This window comes from Pituophis catenifer, unplaced genomic scaffold (genome assembly GCF_029215685.1).
Source record: "Pituophis catenifer annectens isolate HBS135680 unplaced genomic scaffold, rPitCat1.0.hap2 SCAF_1, whole genome shotgun sequence".
Taxonomy (NCBI): domain Eukaryota; kingdom Metazoa; phylum Chordata; class Lepidosauria; order Squamata; family Colubridae; genus Pituophis; species Pituophis catenifer.
In genome coordinates, this window is record NW_027256881.1 from 323,657,591 (window position 1) to 323,680,891 (window position 23,301).

At 40.2% G+C, this 23,301-nt stretch overlaps 1 protein-coding gene across 1 annotated transcript; it reads right to left on the bottom strand.

Moving 5' to 3' along the window:
* Window positions 1-1,527: 1,527 nt before the first annotated feature.
* On the bottom strand, window positions 1,528-8,083 carry CDKN3 (cyclin dependent kinase inhibitor 3). The gene is made up of 7 exons (XM_070931666.1): window positions 8,001-8,083; window positions 6,092-6,144; window positions 5,942-5,986; window positions 4,701-4,923; window positions 4,179-4,210; window positions 2,872-2,975; window positions 1,528-1,779 (listed from the first exon to the last, which is right to left on the bottom strand). The coding sequence occupies exons 1-7, from the start codon at window positions 8,081-8,083 to the stop codon at window positions 1,693-1,695; spliced, it is 627 nt and encodes a 208-aa protein (XP_070787767.1). The 3' UTR covers window positions 1,528-1,692.
* Between the last annotated feature and the right edge of the window lie 15,218 nt (window positions 8,084-23,301).

Below are 23,301 nucleotides of genomic sequence, written 5' to 3' on the forward strand. Positions count from 1 at the left end.
CTCATCGGCAATCTCTCTGCATAGGCAGGCACTATCTATGAAGGCACATCTTCACAATTTGGGGGTCCTTCTGGACTCATGGCCTCTGCTTTAACTGCAGGTGGAAACTGGCTGGAGGAGCCTTTCCCAGCTTCGACTGATATGTAATTATAACTATCTTTTGCAGAAGACCCGAGTATAGCAATTTATGCCCTCATCGCCTGATTAGACTGATGTAATATGCTTTACCTAGGCTGTCCATGAAGACCACTTGGAAATGACAGCTGGTTTAGAACACAGTGGCCCGCTCACATGTTCTTGGGCTAAGAACAAATAATCTTATTGTATATTAACATTACTGTAATATGACAGACTTGCATTGTGGGTTACAATTTATGATGCTGGAGGTGGGGATTGACCTATGAAACCATTTTTACTCTGTATCTAGAGGATTATCTGCTCCAACCCGAATTGCCTGACCCAATAGTCCTTCCAGAGATAAACTAGTCTCTAGTTCCTGAACAATTAAGAGGGCTCAAGCTAGAAACAACTTCATGGTGGTGTTACTATTTTGGAATAGCCTTCCAACAAAAATTAAGCTATTTGCTTCCTTGTTGACCTAAAAATGTTAAAATTATTTTGGAGAGCTTCCTTCTAAGTTTATGTACTGCAGCGTTGTTTATTTTTTATTAATTTTTTTAGTTGCAGGGTTTTTATTTCATTCTAACCATGCCATGGATGTTTAACATGACATGGATATTGTAATTAATTTTTTTGCTATATTCTACCATGTAAACTGCCAGAAGTCACTAGATTGTGGTGGATATAAATTTAATGAATATTGTAAGTGGACAACTGTATTGCCTCAAGGGGCAGACCTACTTCAATCTTATAAAAATTTTTGATTTTGAATTGGCTTCTATTGCACAATATCTGATTCAGATTTGTGCTCAATACAAGGAAGGCAGTATTTTTGTTCATTTCTTATTATGCAAAGAACAATACAACAACATGCTCCTTGTAGGTTTTGCTTATGAAATATATATTTTTGCCACTTTCTAAGTAGCAGGTTTGACTGCTAGTCCTGAAAACATCCTGGTTGGCTGGTGCTGTAGTTGTAGTAATGATAGAGTGATCTTCCAGATGACAAACTGGTGACAAACTTAAATGCAAGTTATTCTGCTTTAAGGGAAACTTAATGAATTGCTTATTCAGGGAACAGGCAAGCTACTTGTGAACAAACATCTGGTTTCCCATAGGCATGTGTACAGGGACGCACCAATTGAAAAGTGAACACATATGAAACACAACTCACAATATTCTGTTGCTAGTGTCTTACAATATACTCCACCAAAAAGCTGGCACTGCTGCAATATAAATTAATGTGATTCTCCTATAGACTTTCCCATAAATTGCATAAAGGAATACAACCAAAAAAAACCCCTATCACAGCAGAGAAAACTAAACAGGAATTGGAAAGGACATAAAATAAAAAGATTAGAAATATTTATTATGCGTTCTGCTACATGTTATAATTTGCTGTCAAAATAAAATGCGCAGATGGAATTTTATTCAGGGACTTGTGCTATATAGTCACATATCCCTCGTCAAGGTGGTAACTGGCAGGCAGTTAATAAAATTATTTTCCAGTATGTGTACAAAGTAAAAACAATGCAATGTATTATTTCAAATAGTAACTAAACTCAGGGTGTTTTATCGGGATACTGATCTTGGTCGCTCACTTTCTGTTGCCAAATAGGCAGCCAAGGTCTCCTGAAAATCATGAAGGAAGTTGTATTGCTGTAAAGAAAAAAGGATGCTTCAGAATGATTGGACTTCAATATTAGGATGACTTAACTTTTTCCAATGACATGGGTTGGGATGAGTGGAGAACCACAGAAAAGGAACACAGAATGGATTCCCATTGTCCAACTCTACCAAACAGACTCTCCTCTCCTGTGAAGGTGTAAGGACGGTATTTGTTCATATAAGAGAACAGGCTTCTATAATATTTTCCATTAATAGATGAACTGGCTGCAGAGGTTAGCCCCTGGATTGTCCCTGGATTCTAGCCCCAGTTCCCCAGAAAAGGTGCCAGTGCCACCATTAAGATGATACTCCAATTCCCATAACCTGCTGATTTAAAAACTATTCAATCCATTTCAACATGGATGAACATGTGTTGTGCAAGCCCAGCTACACAAAACAAGGAAAGCTAAATAATTTTTGGTTAAGTATTTAGCTTAAAAGCAGCCTAATGAGAAAGAAGCAATGTAATTTACACAATTTGTTAAACAATAAAGGCAGGGCTATGGACAGGAAAAAATGAATGCAGGGCAAGGTATAAATGTTTCAATGTACCACTTTGGTGGGAACTACCTAACTGCGTTTATATGTGCAGGACCTGATGCTGATGCTGGACCTGGCTGGATGCGAGACAATGTGAGATGAGACTGGCAGAGCCCAGAAAAACCAACAAACCTGAGCGCTGCTAGTTAGCTGGCATAAAGCTAGTTCACCCCAGAGGTGCACCAAGGATAGGTGTGCAAGTGCCAAATAGAATGAACTAGCAATCTAGGCTGTCAGAAGTTTGTGTGTAGCATTTGTAGATTTCAGTGACATTGTATGCCATGTGCTAAATAAATAATAATGCTTAAATAAATAAATGTATAAAACAAACTAAAAGGTTTAACAATATCAAGGAGGATCCAGCAGCAGCCATGGATGTGGTCTATGGCCCGAGGGCAAATAGGGTGTATTTAATCCAGAAAAGACTTTTAGTACCAAGCAAAACAGTCGAGTATCCTACAAAGTTTTGGGAAATATGGAGGTGTACAGAAATAAATAAATTAAGCATCTTTTAAGCTCTATTTCCTCCTTGGCAGGTCTAACCTTTAAAGTTTGAATTGCACCTGAACCTCTCAACTCCCTCATGCAGTTTATTGCCTGCTGTGGAGTTATGGTGTCAGATATCTGGAGCAGAAGGCAAGCTGCAACTGTAAAGAAACCATAGAATAATAACCTAATGAACAAGACATTTTTAGTAAGGAGGAACAATCTGTTTTAAAGGTAAACAAGGTAACAGAACAATAAGATTCCTATGCTTATTCATGAATTCTCAGCTTTTCACATGTCAGCTATTTTGGAAAATATCAGTGACAGCATTTATGCAGATTAGGCCTATTAAATGCAGGAACACCTGAGCCTGAAACAAGAATTCAAATCCTTTGTGTTTATAGTTTTAATAGGGATTTATCATAGAAGCCAGGCCAGCTGGATTCAGAGAGCGCAGCTTCTATGTAAGCAGGGAGAGATGGTCAAAAAACGAAGATAGCAATCACAATCATGCAATTCAAGCCCAATCCTAAAAGATAGCTGTGACCATCTTGATTTTTTATGTATGTAGGATTGTGGGGAAAATTACTTGCATTTCTTCCCTTGATTATGTGTTATTGAAAATATAGTAAAAGCTATAAAATGGAGATTTGCTAGACCACTAGAGAGCTCAAGAGTAGATTAGGTCAGCATAGAAATAACATACTTAATATTTTTCCTATTTTACAGCACACACAGAGATTCTTGGAAACCATGATGTGAGATGTTGGCACTTGCTTTACGATATGTCACCTTCCTGTGAAATGCTTTTTACATGATTTTTTTTTTTAAAAGTAGTCAGGTGGTCCGAAGCACTAAGGAAAGTATCTGCTGTCACATTATTGCTCATGGTTTTGATAGGGCTTCAGTTTCACTCTTGAGACATTTTTGCTGCAATACATGTGAGAATCTTTTAGACTTGCCAAAACCTTCACACTATTGGCTGAGTAGAGCATTATATCAAAGAATCCCTGATATGACACAGACAGTATGCATTTGCTTTTCTTTTTTTTCAGTTTGTATGTAACCATGTATCTCGTATCCTAGCTTCTCATGACCAGCTTTTTTAAAAAAGGATAGTTCTTACAGTTTATAGAAAACTATGTGTTTATCTCCTTCAAACTTAAAAATTAAAAAGTCAATATGAGTCTACTGTTGGCTGTGAGAGATTAAAGAGAGCTTTGGTTTTTGAGTAAGTCTTTATGTATTGCAGAGAATTTTTTCTCTGGTATGAAGAAAATAGTTCTGTGATTGGCTGCAGAATATTACCAGAAATATTAAAAAAGCAATACTTTGTAATTTTTTAAACAGAACACTTCACTTACTGAGACAGGATCGTCCAAGTCCTCCATAACAACTGTAAGAAATTTAAAAAATGAATATATTGCAATAGCTATAAACATGACAATCTCCATAGCCAATATAGTTTTTTTAAAAATCTGCTGTGACTGGCACTTCTTCATATATAGAGGTTTTCAGTTAGATCTATTATTCCAAAGTCTAACTTAAAAACAATGTTTTTTTCCTAGGACTATTGATATTGGTGCTTATCAGTTTTCTCACAATAAGCTGTGATCATATATTCTAGAGTAGTATTTTTTATGGTAGTGAAGTTGTCAAAGGAGTCTGAACAGGCCACCTCGTTTTACTCTTCAATGCAACTTTGAAGTCCCTTAGATAGAAAGCAGAAAAAAAGTATGTATCTCTGATCTGTAGTTTGGAATGATACAGCGGAAGCTGACTCCAGCAAATAGAAGTGAAATTTTGGCACAGAGGTGGCAGATGAACATTTAGTGATTGAACAACTTTCATTTACTAAAAGAGGACAAATGACTAGAAAACTCAACTGTATTGTGGCTTTTTGTTTACTTTCAAGGCAGTTCCTCAGTTCATTTAGAATAACACAGCATCTGGCAATATCTGGTGTACCTCCATCAGGAATAGGATGGTGATGCACAGTGATCCCATAATTCTGGTATGTTTCCATGAGGTGTGGGACACGGTACTTTGTGAGTTCTCCTTTAGTACAGAGTACAAATACATCGCGCACCCCGTGACTTTTTAGTTCATCTATAAAAAAGGCAACATAGTTACATATTTGCTAAAGTGTTAAATGCAATCTGAATCCATATATATGATTTTGATGGAATTGACTGCAAAACTACTGGTAGTTAAAAATGTAATTTCCAAACTTTTCTAAGTAGCTTTGCCTTCAGTTGTAATATGTATATCATCATCTGTTAGGCAAATAAAAGATGTCAGATTTAAGCCTGCCTAATTTTAGTAGCAGAAATGGCACTGGTGTGAAATCTGCTATTTTGTTATTTCATTCTGTAAGCAAATATAAGAGATTTCAAGAAAGACAGCAATATTTACTGAGTACATGGTAAGATTATTAGATTAAAATAGTGTTAATAAAAATGTCCCTTTCAGAAAAAAAAATCTTAAAATGCTTACATTTTAAAAAGAATATACAAAAACTGCAAGTAGAAAATTATAAAACTGCACCATTTAAATAAAGAAAACCTATAGCCTTGCCTCTTGCTGAACCTTAAATGTCAGTAGCTGCACTTAATGCCAGTGATGAGTGATGCTAGAGAGTATCAACTTCTAGAGTTAAATTTTAAATTACAATATGTATTTTTAAAAGTACTTTTTCCATGCAGAACACTTAAACAAACCAATCTGTTATTTCACTAAAGCTCATACTTTTACCAAAATTGCCATATGAATATGCCCATGCGTTTATTATGTTTTGCTTTTGAAGCTTTTTCTCCAGTTGTCAATCATCAGATGTTAATTAGGTGGTTAACAGAGAAAACGCTAGAATTCCAGTTGTGGAGTGATGTTTCACCTGGTATCTAGTCTACTTCCATGTGCAATGATAAGTATTTTTCTGCCATATGTTAATGCAATTGCTTCGCAGAGTTCTCTTCCTTATTTTTGTGTTTCTTACAACAGTGTTGTAGGTTTGTAGGATACAGGTCTTTAACACAAATAAATGGTTAACTGCAGTTCCAAGGAATTAAAACTAGATTTGTGAAAAATAAGTTACTGAAGGACATACCTCTGTGCCACTGATAATTACCTATATCTTTCTGAAGGTTTCTTTTAATATTTTTGAATCGACAACCTAAATCAAGTGAGAAGGAGGAAAAGAAACAAACAATGCTATTAATGTTAAAACAAATATTTAAAACATTCATAGATTCATTCTTAGCCACTTCTATGCACTTACCTGGTAGCGAGCTGATTCCTAGGAACTGGGAATAAGCTGGTGATAAGGGTAACCTACAGGAAGAATGCACAAAACTCAAAGGCAAGTTTTTACAAATTGCCATTTTTATCTACTGCATTTACTCTCAAGACATACAACTAAACCTTAGGAAGGTGAAGCTGTTTATACACTGGGATCTTCCCCACTTCATATTTTATATTTGAATACTGAATATAATCTGAATAACCCAGGACAAGAAGCAATGAATGGAAGCTCCTTCAGCCAAAGAGAGATCCAATCTGGAACTAAGGAGACATTTCCTGACAATAAGAACAATTAATCAATGGAATAGATTATCCCTAAATTGTTAGTGCTCCAGCATTGGAGGTTTTTAGGAAAAGATTGGACAGACATTTGTCTGAGATGCAATAAGGCCTCATGCCTTGGGCAGAGGGTTGGACTAGAAGGTTTCAATGCCTATGAAGGAGCATCTTTCTAGATTCAATGGTCGTGCCTGATCAGTAAGTGGAGGATGTGGCTTTTGCTGAAGCTTTGGCAGTTTGCGGCTTCACTTGGGATGAGAGGACCTGACTATAGTGGCTCAGACCTCCATTACCATCTGACTAAGCAACTGTTAACGGGGCTTCAATAAGTGCAAAATGCAAGGGCCTGGCTGCTTCACAGGGATATATTGTATGAGTTTTGTGGGCTCTGCTTTGGCTCCTATTAACTTCTGGATGCAATTTAAAGTGCTGGTTTTACCTAAAAAGCTCTTTATGGCTTTATGCCTAGTTATTGCAGGATTGCATTTCTCCACTAGAAACAGCTCAACCACTTCCTTCACTAGGCAGCAGGTTGGACTAGAAAATCCCCAGAATTCTTCCAATCTTTACATTCTATGGTTCAATTTAAGGAAAAGAGTAATAAATATACCTAAGGATAGGAAAATAGTTTAGTGAAAATATTCACCCCCAAGTATGTAACATTTTTATAAGCATTAGAAATCACATCCAAGACATGGAGAGCTAGACATATGGATAAAGTTTAAACATTCAGGCTGCAAATGCAACGGGTGTGCCTAATGTTGAAAAGCAGCCATTAAGAATTCTCTGTAACTCTACTTTCATGTCAATCTTTACATGTACGCTGAATATATAGAAGGGGAGGAATATTATATTGATTCCAATGGAAGAGATTAGACCAAATACTAGACCAGGGGTCCCCAATCTTGGCAGCTTTAAGACTTGTGGACTTCAACTCCCAGAATTCTCCAGCCAGTATAGTTGAAGTCCACAAGTCTTAAAGCTGCCAAGTTTGAAAACCTCTGTACTAGACTAATAGAAGACCTATACTGATCACCTCATTCTACATTCCAAAATTTTGGGATGAGATCTAGTTATAGCCAGCTCTAAATTCATTGTCACACTTATAATTAGTGTTCCTAATCACACTACAGGTGCAGCTTTTAAATAAAAGCTTTATATGCATACATTTTTATTCAAACACAGGTAATCTCAACATGAATGACAGAAGTAGGACAATTTAATCCACCCAACACATTAAAAAAAACCCGAAACCATCCACTTAAAAAATACAAATACCATGAGAGAAATGCAGAAAAAAAAGTTTAAAAACAAAAAAATTAAAAAATGTTTAATGATTCTATCTATAATTGTTTAGTCGATTTATAGAAAAAGACAAGAGGGTTATGTTCTTACTCTGAATTCTTGAAAAGAAGCAAAATGACTATTAAAGTGTTCAGAAGAAATAGTCATTTAAATGAGACAGCGGAAAATTAAAAAGTGGCATCTCATTTATATAATGTGGATTAAATTAAGAATGTCAATATGTTAATCAGATACGGACAGAATATTAAAGTTGCTCCCAAAATTTTAAAAGGTGATTTTTGCTCCACCACCTTTAGTCTTACCAGGATACTTGAAAAGGTGTCTGTTCTTCCTCCAGGGGCTCCTCATCTGATGAGTCAAACTCGTTTACCTGCATTGCACACATCTCAAGGAAATATTGCAAGAAAATAGTTTTATGCCATGAACACATTTACTGCATGAGTTATCACAGGTTAACCACATTAATTTCCCTTTCCACACATAAGAATTTAATATCTTGAAAGCCTTTACAATTGCCTACAAGTAACTGATTAGGTCTGCTACATGTTTAGATTTTTTAATGCTTATGCCCCTAAAATTTAGATTTCCTCTAAAATTTCAAATTAAATAAGAATAGGAAAAGAGGGATATGCAGTTTGGAAGGTAGAAATTAGGATTAGAAGGGAAGAGTTATTATAGTTGTAGATCACCTGGGAATCTTTGAATGGCTACAGTGGTGAAAAGAGGAACCAAAGATTAGGATAGAGATACTGAGTTAAGAGAAAAATAACACAAAACAATGCTGAGACTTTGATAGCGAAAGAAACAAATATGCATTAAGTCCAGGAACCACTTATGGAAACCCACTTATGGAAACAAAGATAAGGATGTGATTAAAGGATATTTGTGTGAATAAAAGTTATAGAATTGCTTTGGAAATTATTTTTGGCTCATTATTTTTGAAAAAGCAATAAGGAGTGAAAGAACTTTAAATGTTTTGTTAGAATTAGTTGTAACAATATAGCAGATGGGAGATGGAAACAAATATAGTAACTTTAGATAAAATAAATTTTAGGAGAAATATGAGCTTTTAATTAGGCCTTTGTTGAGCATCAAATTTAATTCCTTACAATTTATGTTTTAAGCTATTCAGATTTGTTGGATATGAGATAGTCTGCAAATAAATTTAATAAATAAATCCCAGAAAGCTGCTTCTGATCATGCAAAGCTGCCACCATAACACCTGTTTACAATTCTTTAAAGCTTTTTCCTGGAATCACACATTAGCTGTAAAAGGTAGTTATGCCATCCGGAAAAAGATGCAGCTGTTGCATTTCAAGTTCTAAAGCATCTTTATGGAATCAAGTCTAAATACTATACAACTCAGATTATTACAAATTAGCTACCCTGGGAATATCACATATTCTTTTTCAGTTTAAGGAGCGTTAGAAATAGCAATTGACAGAAATATATATTTACCCTATTTATCTCACATACATGACTCTGGGACGCTAATAGACACAAAGTGCAAAATTAACTACAATCATAACAACAGACAGCATTAAAACAAAAATTACTAAAGCCATTAGAAACCATAGTCTGTAAGAACTAAAGTGGTATGATAAAGAGATTTATGGCAGAGTCTGGTAGCACCTTTTCCTACCAACACATTTTTATGTGGCATACATTTTCAGGTAGTTCAGGTCATCAGATGCTGTAAGCGGTGAGGCGTGTTAGTCTATAGTTGGCAAGCTCACCAAGGCTTATGCCAACTATTCGTGCACCAGAGGGCAGGACCAGAAACAACTGATGGAAAACTAATCAAGGAGAGAAGCAACCTGGAATTAAGGAGAAACTTCCTAACAGCGAGAACAACTAACAAGCGGAACAGGTTGCCTTCAGAAGTCGTGAATGCTCCAACACTGGAAGTTTTTGAGAAGAGACTGGACAGTCACTGAACTGAAATGTATAGGATCTCCTACTTGAGCAGGGGGCTGGACTAGAAGACCTCCAAGATCCCTTCTATTCTGATTCACGTTTTGATCGGAACAGATGCTCCCAGAAATCGGATTTTTTTGCGTCAGAAGCGGAACTTTGCTTGCGGTTTCAGGTATGAAAAGGTATGCCAAGCTTTAATTCTACTGGGCCACCGAGATGGATGGAGGCGCCCATTCACCAGTGCACAACTTCTTCTATTAAGTCTGTAGAGATTCTCAGTCATCCAGGTCACGGTTGTCCTAAAGGTGCTTTTTTTCAGGAGGCCACTGGACTTTGTTTTTTTCTTTCGAAGACGGAAAGCGAAACGTCTTCAAAAGAAAAAACAAGAAAGTCCAGTGGCCTCCTGAAAAAAAAGCACCTTTGGGACAACTTCTATTCCAGGGGTTTCCAACCTTGGCAACTTTAAGACTTGTGGACTTCAACTCCCAGAGTTCCTCAGCCAGCAAAGCAAAGCTGGCTGAGGAACTCTGGGAGTTGAAGTCCACAAGTCTTAAAGTTACCAAGATTGGAGACCCCTGATCTATTCTTCTGGTAACTGGTTGATCCTTATGCGGCGCCTGTAATGAAGGACTCCGTCTAAGTTTCCATAGGAAACAATTGGAGGGCAGCCATTGGCGGCTTCCTCCTGGATTCGTTCTTATGGAACGTCAGTGCTAGCGGGAGAATTAATCCACCAATCGTATTCCCTAGCCTGTGATGGGGGCGGGGTTAGGCAACTGGGGGCGGCGCCTTAGAAGTAGCGGTAAATCTGGCTTCGCGCGGAAGCCGCTCCAGTCGCTTCCTCAAGAACCCGAATAGTTTCAAATAATTAGCCCAAATTGACAAACGTTAGACATAATTGTCCCAAAGCTGTTTTTTCAAGAGGCAACTGGACTATCCGGCCCAGTTCACCAGAAAGTCCATAAACCAGAAAGTCCAGTTGGCCTCTTGAAAAAGCACCTTTGGGACAGCCATGACTTGGATGACTGAGAATCTCCACAGACAGTTAGACATAGTTTCTTTGCCAATTTGGCTTCCTTGCATTCTTTTTTCTTCTTTTCGTCCATTAACAGAAAGATTTTAAAAAGTTTTAAAGAAACCTTCTAGCCTAAAACCCATAAAACAGAAGTAACTAAAGTATAACGTTTGCCCATCGTGGCGAAGGAAACTCAGAATAAACTCGGGCCCCCAAAGGCTCGGATAGAGGCGGGGGAAACGCCGGGTTTTTGCTCCAAAATGCAGAAAATAACGCCGAATAGAAGCTCCCCTCCCGCTGTGTTGCTAAGATACCCCCTACCTCAGCGATGCGGATTCCCGCCAAAAAGTGGCCGCTTTCCCCCCCACCCTCCAACGGTTTAAAAAGGCTGATACTCCACCCCTCGCGAAAACTTCCCCATTTGGCCAATCAACCGGCAGGAAAAAAATAAATTTCCCGCCCAAATTCCTTAACTTGAAAGGACGATTCTTATTGGATTATGACCTTTGAGAGTCGGAATACAGTATAATAGGCGCCTTTAAAGAAAGTGATGAGAATTCTTTTCGGTTAGACATCAGGAAAGCGCAGCGCAAAATCGAAGGGTTTTCTTTGAAGAGAATGTGGGTAGAGTCAGGAGATAAATTTTCATAAAAAGCAGAATGTAGTTCAATATTTAAAATCTGTTTCTGGTGAAGGAATTTGTCAAGAGACAGGATAGTGTTTTTTTAATGCAAATTTTGAATAGCGAAAGGTATGAAGCAGGAATGTACTTCCAAACAAAGAAAAATATTTGAGGAAAAGCTGAAGATGATTTAGAAACAGCGTCTTTGAAACTTGGCAACTTTAAGATGATTGGCCTAAAAGTAGTTAAGGCACCAGGCTAGAAACCAGTAGGGCTTGAGTTCTAATCCCACACATGAAAGCCTGCTGGGTGATCTCCTTGGGCCAGGCATTCTCTCTCTCTCTCTCTCTAGATTAGCCCATCTCACAGGATTGTTGTGGAGAGAATAGGAGGAGCAGGGAGTATTATTTATAAATATAATAAAACTGGGATTTTAAAAAATCTAAAAAGAGTGATGTGTGTACTTCAGATTTCAGAATACACCAAGGAGTGCATAATTTTAAAAGCAGCCTATTCCTAAAGAGATGATATTCTTTTTCTTTAGTACAGTGTTTTTCAAACTTGGCAACAATATTCTGGAAGTTGAAGATTGCACATCTTAAAAGATGAGACTATATCAAGGGTGCCTTAAAGATCCATGTATTGTGTGAAATGGTATCATCCAGGCATGTTGGATATGATTCTGCTCATCCTCAGCCTGTGGTCATTGAATTTCTCAAGCAGACAAGATAACAATAACCCGTTTCCATTTTTCTGATATCTAGCCTGCGGTCCTTATTAAAATTTTCAGATAAATTCCCTAAGATTAATTATATTTCCTCCTGTTCTAGAAAATAAAATAAGCCCTGATTGTGGTTGTCCTTGGGAGAGAAGCCATGTGAACAGCAGCAGTGAGTGACATTGCATTATATTTTTTGAGCCTCCAATGGCTCTAAATTGCTATCTTGGAACAATATAATTTCTTCCCTGTAAAATGTCAGTGTAAGCCATTTGGTATCAGAAAGTGTATTTAATAAATAAAGGTATGTTTCTGAATTTCATATTGTGAATATATTAAACTAGGTTAAATACCGAAACTGATAGCACTATATTTTCATATATATCAAGTAAGTTAAGTGAAACTTAACTTTCAGTAAATGGGTAAAGGGTTGTAGATTGAGATGTTTATCACTAAATTTTATTATAGTACATAAATGCAAATATTGCAGCATCAATACACGTACACAGATACAAAGATATATCTATAAATATATATTTATATTATAATAAATTATATTTTTATTAATTACACTATACTATACTATTTTCTTAACTCCTGCTTCATTAATTAAGAAGAACATTTTGACCTAATGCTTCGGCAACTGTAGGGGGCACTCTTGCTTTATGAATGTAAGTACTTTAAAAACATATTTTAAAATTGATATTATACAGAAAAATATATTCAGATTATCACAAACCATTGACTATGTCAGGTCTTTGGTATGATTTAGCATGGAACTTTTGATGTGCTTATCAATTTTATTTTGAGAATATAAAAACGAATAATTCGTATTTTATGTACGTTAAGCTATTCATTTTTTAAAACAACCATTAAAATAAATCATATGTTGGATTAAAAAGAAATTGTATTAAAGCAAAAACATAAAATATTCAAAATATATCTGAAGACATAGTTTCTGAATTTTTCACTTTTGTTTGTAAAACTGCCTTTATATTTTGAACATGTTTCCATATTGTTGATTTTATTCAAGCTTCTTTCCGCTATGTGTACATGGCTTGCTCCTGGTTAAATATGCCAAGCATTTAAGGTATATTTCCTTTCTGAAAAAGTCAGAACCTGGAAGAGCAACAGGCGATGGCTCGCGTGCCCGGAGAGATGGCTCTGTCTGCCACTTCCGGCACATGTGCCATAGGTTCGCCATCACGGATCTATACAGTACCTGTAAAGATCAGAATTCTGCTAGCCATCTTGACTTGTTTTGAATCTAAACTTCCTGGAATCAGATTTAAACAAGTAAGGCCTTGAGAGATTTTAATTTAGCTGAAAGTAAATACTTTTGAACAGTAGTTGTTGAACAACCTTAATGCAAAAGTTAAACTGTAATAAAAAGGGAATTTTGCCATAGTGTATGTAGCAACACTAGTTTTTTTCCCTTCAGTCTTAACAGAATAACAGTTAGAAGGGATCTTGGAAGTTTTCTAGTCTAACCCCCTGCTGAAGCAGAAAACCCTGTACCATTTCAGACATATATTTGTCAGATTTATATTTTTACACTGAATATGCCTAAATAATGGATCAAGCCTTCCTTGTAATCATCTGGAATAAAGATATGTGGAACAACAGCATCTTCCTACCTATGAATGTAATTTATTTTTGTTTATAGCTTTAAGGCTTGGCCTAACTATTTATCTGGTTAACCTTACTCAAAATAAGCCCTGTCGTCCTTTGAGCCTACAGTATCCATAGACATACATTCAGGAAGCTTGCTATTTCCGTTTGTCATCAGCCTGTCCCCCTCCTTGTCTCACATATGCCATTCAGATAAACATGTTCTGTTGGTGGTTTAAAGGAAGTGACCTCATGAGTTTGCCTTTTCAACTCAAAACGTTAGCTATAATGTGACATTCCACCTCAGTTCTCTGGTTTACACCAAAATCCAGCTCATGGCCTGCAGATCCTCATCACAAAGAGCAAAGAGTGACTGACCTTGACAACCTCATTTCTCATTCCTTTCTAGTTATAGGTAATACAGTGAAGAAATGTGGTTTTAATTAGGGCACTAATGAAAACTGAAAATCCAGACAGACACTTGACAAACTCTGGTACGCTTTATATTACATTTGTGTTTACTACAAAGTATCCAGCTGAGGGTAACTTTATCTCCTCTTTTCTTGAGCATCCGCTTGACTTAAGCTGGATAATTAATGTGTACTTTGGCTAGAGGTCAGCTTACAGTTGGTGCCGTTGTTATATGGTTTTTACATTTAAAAAAAATATTGTAATGAAACAAATATGTTTATTATCTCTTCTGCTTGCATTCCACAAGAATATTGCAACTGTGAGGCAAGACACACTGCTTAGTAAAATAATAGGAATCTATTAAAACCTAACAAGCAATTTGAGGTGAATTCTAGACAGAAATGCAGTACTGATAACGGAATGTGAGATGCCGCCCCAATCAGGCAATCAGGTGTCTCTAGCTGAGTCTTGCAGAAGTGAGTAATCTTTCCATAGGTTTTCTGTCAGCTGGGGAAAGTTACCTTCCTAAAACAACCATTCCAACAACCTAGTTATGTTTGCTTTAACTACTCTCTGTGCTTATTAGAGGAAAATCACAGTTCACTTAAACTGATACTTCCTATTCTCCAACCATAGTGATGTGGTAGCTGGAGGGGGTCAGAAGATTCTTTGCATCCCAGCATCAGTAATTTTGAAAGGGACAGAGAATAACACATGCTGATCAGAAACATACATGACCGGGCTGAGAGTCCAGTGTGTTCTGTTGTAAAAGAATTAATACTGATTGGCTGGTAATTCCTACATGTAAACGTAACTCTTACTCATAGCATCAATTTCTCAAAACGTGAAATGGTCAGGACAGTCCGGAACAGTACTAGGTGGACTTTAGATTGGAATCAGAAGACTTTGTGCCTCAAAAAGGTGGTTGTTTGAAAGTTCCCTTAGTTTGCCTCAGTGAGATCATTCATTGTTGTGGCAAACAGGAAAGACAGTTGTGTCATTCTGATTTATGGTAGATTAAATTTATGGTGTTGCTTTAGTTGTTATATTTTCGGACTGCAAATCCAATAGCTATTTAGTTATACAAACAAAATGAAAAATGTTTTATATCTATCCTAATTTTTAAGCATTCCTATGTTTCCCAGAAGAATAAATCTATGTGAGAAGAAATCACTGAATAAGTTTGGATTTCATTTTTAGGTCTTTTTCTGTTTTTCTTTTCAACTTAGTTTATGATACCATGATTTAAAATGTAAAATATATTCCTCCCTGGTCTTAGAATATTTTTGAAGTTTTGGCTTTTGTGGTTTATGAAATTCCTGATTCCTTCTTAGTCAGGAAACACAATGTAATGTTACTTACATGTTTTTGTTTTAACAATTTACATTGTATTTACATTTGCTTTATCAATTTATATAGAGCATGAGCTTGGTCTAGTGGTACAGGCACCAGGCTAGAAAGCAGGAAACTTTGGGTTCTAGACATGCCTTAGCCTTAGGCATGAAAGCTGGCTGGATGTCTTTGCGCCTGTCATTCTACAGTATATTTGGACTAAACAGTTGTGATATGATATATATCTGAATAATTCTGTTTTTAAAAAGAATTTCAATTCAATTTGAAACCTTTCTTGGATTATAATCTCACAAATCGCATATGCAAACTTTGGTTTCAGAGAGCTCAGATTTCAGCTTGTTATATAATTCATAGTAATTGTGAAATGCATTATTTACTACTTAAGGATTTGAACAATATTATCTGAATTTTTGTTTAGTTTAAACTTCAACAGAGTTATGTGGAATTTTAAAAGAAAGTGATGATAAGGGATCACAGTTCTGGCCTTTGACATAGAACATCTCAGAACTCGATGGTAGCCTCTTTGTGGTATAACATTCACATGAATCCATTGTGTGAAAATGTTTAAGAGTTTATATTACTGATTTGTTACATGGATGACTCCTAGTTCTACTTTCTTCTCTAACACTTGTCAGGATTCTATCTCAGAATCTGAGCCTTTTTCCAGATTTGTTCATTGGGAGGTGCTTTTTAAAGGATATAGGCAATATTAAGACACCGGCGACATGAGATCAGGTAAATAATAAACCAGTTATTCTACCAGGTATGGTACCAGGTCCAGTTTCTTTTATAGTTTCTTCCTTCATGGAAACTCTAAGAACATTAATGCCTACTCTTGTATAGTATAATATCTGGTTATAATTAATCTGGAATTTTTAGTGCAAATTATACTGATGGCCAGTAATTTGGATGTACTTAAAAGATGTGGTTTGAATGTAGCTTGCTTGCTAGATTGTAGTCTTAGGTATATCTAAGTGCACATTCCCTGAATAGATTTAGCTTTGAGTCAGATGTAAAGTCAGGTTATCCCAATCCCTTCCACTGTTGGAGACATAAAAGGTTTGTCCTTTTTAACCCAAGCATAGATAGAATAGAATAGAATTTTTTATTGGCCAAGTGTGATTGGATGCACAAGGAATTTGTCTTGGTGCATATGCTCTCAGTGTACATAAAAGAAAAAATACATTAATCAAGAATCATAAGGTACAACACTTAATGATAGTCATAGGGTACAAATAAGCAATCAGGAAACAATATCAATATAAATTGTAAGGATACAAGCAACAAAGTTACAGTCATACAGTCATAAGTGGAAGGAGATGGGTGGTGGGAACGATGAGAAGATTAATAGTAGTGCAGACTTAGTAAATAGTTTAACAGTGTTGAGGGAATTATTAGTTTAGGAGAGTGATGGCGTTTGGGAAAAAAATTGTGTCTAGTTGTTCTGGTGTGCAGTGCTCTATAGCGTCATTTTGAGGGTAGGGGTTGAAACAGTTTATGTCCAGGATGCGAGGGGTCTGTAGATATTTTCACAGCCCTCTTTTTGACTCGTGCAGTATACAGGTCCTCAATGGAAGGCAGTTGGTAGCAATGTTTTTTTCTGCAGTTCTATCCTCTGAAGTCTGTGTCTGTCTTGTTGGGTTGCAGAACCAAACCAGACAGTTATAGAGGTGCAGATGACAGATCACAGAAAGGAGATGGACCAAAGCTAAGAGAAACATAGGATTACTGCAATAGCCTCTGATTAATTTTGGAATATCACAGGAAGCCAAGGAGTTCTGTAAATTGAGGCAGAGAAACATTTGCTTCACCCCCCATTTCTTTAGACGTAGGTAATATCTTTAGTCAGGAATTTGCATTGGTTTGTTTTTTATTATTTCTGCTTTCTGTGTAGGCTAAGAGTCTGTATGTAGAAGTCAGGGAATGAGAAGTAATCTCAATTTTTATTGATATTTCAGTCATAAGACATTTTTTCTTTAGAATCTTCGTGTGATTTGTAATAATTTGAATCTCTTTCCCATCTACCTATGGAAAATTTTGGCAGAGACTTTTCCATTTGTAACAGACTAGTTCCATTTTGTGATCTGTCCAGATCATTGTTTAATTCTTATTTTTTTAATGTTGAATTGGCAGCTGAGATATGCTGTGATGTATAATTTATTTTCTTCAACACTGAATTTATGCATATTAATATTTAAAGTTAATTTTTTATAAAAGTTTATCTTATCAAATGAAAGAAACTAAAAGTATATGATTGCCAAAATTGTATCAAATTTACAAGAAGACTGGCAAAAATAGTGAGGAAAACTAATGTAGCTGTCAAAATTATTTCAACTGAAACATTGATCCAAACGAACCAGCTGATGTACACTGTAGTCTATATAACTAATGAAGAAATGAAATCATTAAGAAGGGAAAATTTAAATGGAAAATTTCTTTGGAATTGAAGTCATATGGATTTAAAGAATTTGAAAATTTGAGACAAGAAAATTTGAAGAATAAGAAAATCAAATCAATGATGCCTGTGCATGAAGCATGAGCTGGAAGAGGAAAAAATGCAGAGGTTGTAGAACAATTGAAACAAAGAGTCATGGCTATTGTAGAAAACATCAAGTGATATGACAAATTATCCTGATATGCTGAGGCCTTAGAAAGAGTGTAGAGAAGAGCAACAAAAATGATAAGGGATCTGGATGATCTAAGGGTACTAGGTATGTTTAGCCCAAGGATGAAATTGGACATTGACTTACCTGAATGTCCTTTTTCGGAACGCTGCGTATACACTCCAGCATTGGGAAAATCCTCTTATCTGACAGCAACTGAGAGAACTTTTTTTACTTATCTACCCACTCTGTGCTCTCTCCACGCCCCCTTTTGCACCCGAATCCCCAGTCTTGAACGAAGACACCACAGGTGAACTACAACAAAATTTATTAACACAAAACCACCACAAGCCAACATACAAAGAAAAGGGAGGGAAATGGAGTGTATACGCAGCGTTCCGAAAAAGGACATTCAGGTAAGTCAATGTCCATTTTCCAGAACGCTGCTACTACACTCCAGCATTGGGACATACCCAAGCCTAACTTCCAGGGTCGGGCAAAACACTATCCAACTCAGAGGACCCAGACACCACTGCTTGCAAAACTCGTCGCCCAAAAGACGCCTCAGCCGAAGCGTAGGCATCAATCCGGTAATGTCTTATGAAAGGCGACAAGGAAGTCCAAGTAGCCGCCCTACAGATGTCCAACACAGAAGCCTGGGTAGCCCAGGCTGCTGAAGTAGCCGCACTCCGCGTAGAATGAGGCAGAATGTTCCCAGGAACAGGACGACGCTGATTCTCATAAGCAGCAGCAATACAGGCCTTAATCCAACGACCAATCGTGGTCGACGACACTTTCTGACCCATGGATGCAGGATGGAACGAAACAAATAGGGCTTCCGTCTTCCGAAACTCGGCCGTCCTACGCATGTAACGTCTCAACGCCCTGCGCACATCCAGAGTGTGCCAGAGAACCTCCCGGTGATGTCTCGGCGACGGGCAGAAATCCGGAAGCACTAATTCCTGCGCCCGGTGAAACCACGAGTTAACCTTGGGCAAAAAAACAGGATCCATCCTCAGGACCACAGTGTTAGCATGAAAAATGCACAAATCTTTCCTGACGGATAAGGCAGCGAGCTCAGAAATGCGTCTAGCCGACGTGATCGCCAGGAGAAATGCAACTTTGAACGACAGAAACTTAAGTGAAGTGGAACCCAGCGGCTCAAACGGAGACAAAGTGAGAGCCTTCAAAACTAAAGACAAATCCCAAGTGGGATAACGATGAACCGTAGGCGGTCTCAGGTTCGTAGCTCCATGAAGGAACCCCTTCACCCACGGATGATGAGCCAAGGAAGTGTACGGTGGACAGGATAACACAGTGGCCAGGGCCGCCACCTGGCGCCTGAGAGTGGCGGGAGACAAACCCCGTTCCAAACCCGCCTGTAGAAAAATGAGGACATCCTGAACCGTTGCAGACGTAGGATCCACATGAGCAGTCGCACACCAACGGCAAAAGGCTCTCCACGTGGCTTCGTAGATCCTCGTCGTGGATGGTCGACGGGCCGACTGAATCGTACCAATCACCGTATCCGGCAAACGGCCTTTCTTCAAGAGGACGCGCTCAAATGCCAGACGGCCAACTGCAGCCATTGGGGCTCGGGATGACGAATGGCCCCTTGACACAGCACGATCCGATGTGGAGGAATCACCCACGGGTCTGTGACCGAAAACTCCACAAGATCTGCGAACCATGGCCTGCGGGGCCAATGTGGAGCCACCAGTAATATCTCCGCCCTCTCCACTATCATCTTGCGAACCACCTGCTGAATCAGAGTGACGGGTGGGAAGGCATATAGTAGACCCGCTGGCCAACGACACCGCAGAGCGTTTGTGTCCTCTGCCGCTGGAGTCGGATACCGAGTGATGAACCGGGAAAGTTGGGCGTTGGTCGGACTGGCGAACAAGTCTACCAGAGGCCGTCCGAAGCGAAGAGAAATCTCCTGAAATAGACTGGGAAGCAGCTGCCATTCGGCCTGGTCTATCACTTCCCTGCTGAGCCAATCCGCTCGTGTGTTGGTTTCCCCGGAAATGTGGTCTGCAAGGATGGACTCCAGATTCCTCTCCGCCCAGTTGAACAGCCGTGTCGACTCGAGCATCAGCGTCTGTGACTTCGTCCCCCCTTCCCGGTTTATGTGCGCTTTGGCAGATGTATTGTCCGTGAGAATCAGGACATGACGACCCCAAACCAGCGACCGGAAATGCAGAAGGGCGAGACGAATGGCTCGAAGTTCCAATAGGTTGATGCTCTGTGCACGTTCCTCTGGAGACCATTGTCCTTGGCCCACCTGGGCACCCAGGTGGGCTCCCCAGCCATGGAGGCTGGCATCGGTGGTGATCACGACCCGGTCTAGTTCCAGGAAACTGCAACCTTGCAGGATGGCCGACGACTTCCACCAACACAGTGACATTCTGACTCGCGGAGGCACGAACACCGTCCTTGTGGAGTTGGAACTGCCTGTTCTCTGGAATGGAAGAAGAAGCCATTGCAGTGGACGAGAATGTCTGCGTGCCCACGGAACAACGCGGAAACACGAGACCATCTTCCCCAACAAACGTGACAGCGTCAATAGAGGAGCCTTCCTCCGGGTCAGCACTTGACCCACAAGCGATTTGATGTTTTTCGCTCTCTCTGAAGACAGGAAAACCTGACCCTTCTCGGAGTCTATCAGGGTCCCGAGGTGTAGAATCGCGGTCGTGGGAACGAGCTGGCTCTTGTCCAAGTTGATGGAGAATCCGTGCTCTCGGAACGCTGAAAGCACCCTGTCTCTGTCTTGCGCCGCTTGTGCCCTGGACGAGGACAGGATCAGAATGTCGTCCAGGTAACATAACACCCTCACCGGAACGGTACTGAGATACGCGGCCACTACCGCCACCAGTTTGGTGAAAGTCCTGGGAGCCGAGGAAAGACCGAACGGCATCGCACAATACTGGTAATGCCTGCCCGCATACTCGAATCGCAGAAACTGTCGATGCGAAGGAAGCACTGGAACATGCAGGTAAGCCTCTCGCAAATCCACCGACTGCATCAGGTCCCCTTGGCGAATAGAAGCCAGAATGGACCGAAGAGAATGCATCTTGAAACGACGGTAACGTACCGCCCGATTCAACTCCTTGAGGTTGAGAATGCCTCTGACCCCTCCCGAACTTTTGGGAACCAAAAATAGTATCGAATAGAAGCCGGTCCCCTGCTGGTCCAACGGAACCGGTTCTATCGCGCGGATCTCCAGCAGGTGTGCTATCTCTTCCACCATCAGGCTGCGAGAGTCTGTGGACAGGGAAACTGGGCACCGGATGAACCGTCGTGGGGGCCGATCCGTGAATTCGATTGCGAGGCCCTCCGAAATAGTACGACGCACCCACTCGTCCGGAGTGGACCGGGCCCACCGATGACAAAAGGCCCGGAGACGTCCTCCCACTGGTCCCGGAGTCGGTGAGTCATTTGCCCCTTCTGAAGGGCCTAGAAGTGGATCCGCGATAGGGGCGCTTGGAGGAGGACTGTGATCTGCCACGCTCTCTGAAACGTTGTCTGTCGGAGAAGCGGTCTGGAGCCTAGAACGACTGCCGGTAAGTCGAGGGGCCTCCCTGCCCCGAGTAGGAACGAAATGGCTGACGTTGCGTGTAAGGGGTGTAACGTCTGTCTTGTCTGCGAAGGGACGAGGGCATAATTTTGCGTTTGTCTTTGTCCTCCACGAGAATCGGCTCCAATGCCGTGCCAAACAGGTTCGGGGCTTTATACGGGGCCGCCGCCAACTTCCATTTGGTTTTCACATCGGCTTTCCACGGCCGTAGCCAGAAAAGGCGTCGCGATGTGACAGAAGTCGCTAACGCCCGTGATGCAAACTTGACAGAGTTCAACGAGGCATCCGCCGAATACTCTGTGGCTGCAATAATCTTGTTAATATCGTGGCGCAAGCGGGTATCCTCTGGAGGGAGTCGTTCCTGAAGTTGGCGCAACCAGATCAAAGAGGCCCTATTGAAGAATGAAGTAGCCGTGGCAGTTCTAACAGTCCAGGCCACGGCCTGATGAGACCTACGAAAGGCCAATTCGGTGCGCCTGTCCTCCGATTTGAGCCCCTCCAGCGGATCAGATGAGACCATCGAATGCGAAGTGAGAGACGCCACCGGTGCATCCACAGTGGGCACATCCAACATGGCTTCAAGTTCGGGCGCCGCACAGAACAGTTTCTTATCTAAATTGCTTGGTGCAGTGGACGACCCCGGTTGGGCCCAAGGCGCTTGCAGAACATCCGCGAACAGTTGAGGGCACGGAATAAAGTCCTTCTCCTGCTTGACTTGCTTAAACAGGGCATCATGAGGACCGGTCTCAGACGGGGTTGTCGGGGGTTGTGCTCCCACCGAACCCAAATTAGTAGTCAAACGAGCCTTGTGAAGGAGGGACTTAAATAGTGAGGGACGAAACAAGCCCGTGAAGGCTGGAGTGTCAGGTACCAGACCTTCATCCTCAGAGAATTCGAGGTCGTCGGGGCCCTCCTCGTCATGGCACGAGCCCTCAGACGAAACAGACTCACGAGGCGAGGGGGATCGAGCCCTGCGAGAGCTTGAAGAGGCCAACGTGCTTGAAGTCCCCGCCGCCGATGTCTGGGCCGCTGTTTGCGCTCCAGCCGCCATAATAGAAGCCAACGCAGTTGACAACATCGTCTGGAAGTCGAACTGAGACGGAGGCGGAGGATTGTCCACCTCTCGGAGTCCCGCTGCTGTGGGCGTGAAAGTGGCCGAAGGTTGGCGCCGAGGGGGCGGAAAGGCCTCCAAACCCGCTGAGGAAACATCAGGCATCGACTGGGACACACCCTTCTGCCAAGCCAAGGAACCGGATTGGACCGCTCTCCGCTCCGAAAAGTCAGGAACAGGAACAGCCTGTTGGGCGGATCCCGCATCACCACGGACTAAAGATGCTGATGCCTGCTTGGCCTTCTCACATCGTTTTTCCAAAGCCTTATGACGCCTGAGAGCATCCTTATCAGCGGCAGAGGAGGTCTTAGAGTGGCGGGACTTGTGACCGCCAGACGCAGAGCGTTTGCCCGATTGTTTCTTGCGGGACTTAGATCTGACAGGGCTAACCTCCTGATCACTGTCTGAGGAGAACGAGCAGTCCGCCATGGTGAGAATGCCCAAGTTGAATAGTAATTATAAATTAATTGACAGATAGATTTGTAGTAATAAATAATGAATCAATGATTGATTGCTTGATTAATTGATTAATTGATTAATTGATTGGAGAAATGCTTGATTGAATAATTAATTGATTGATTGGATGACTGGCTGCTTTGAATACGAAATTAATAGATATCAGCTTGTTTGATTAAATAATTGAATGATTAGATGAAATCTTGCTT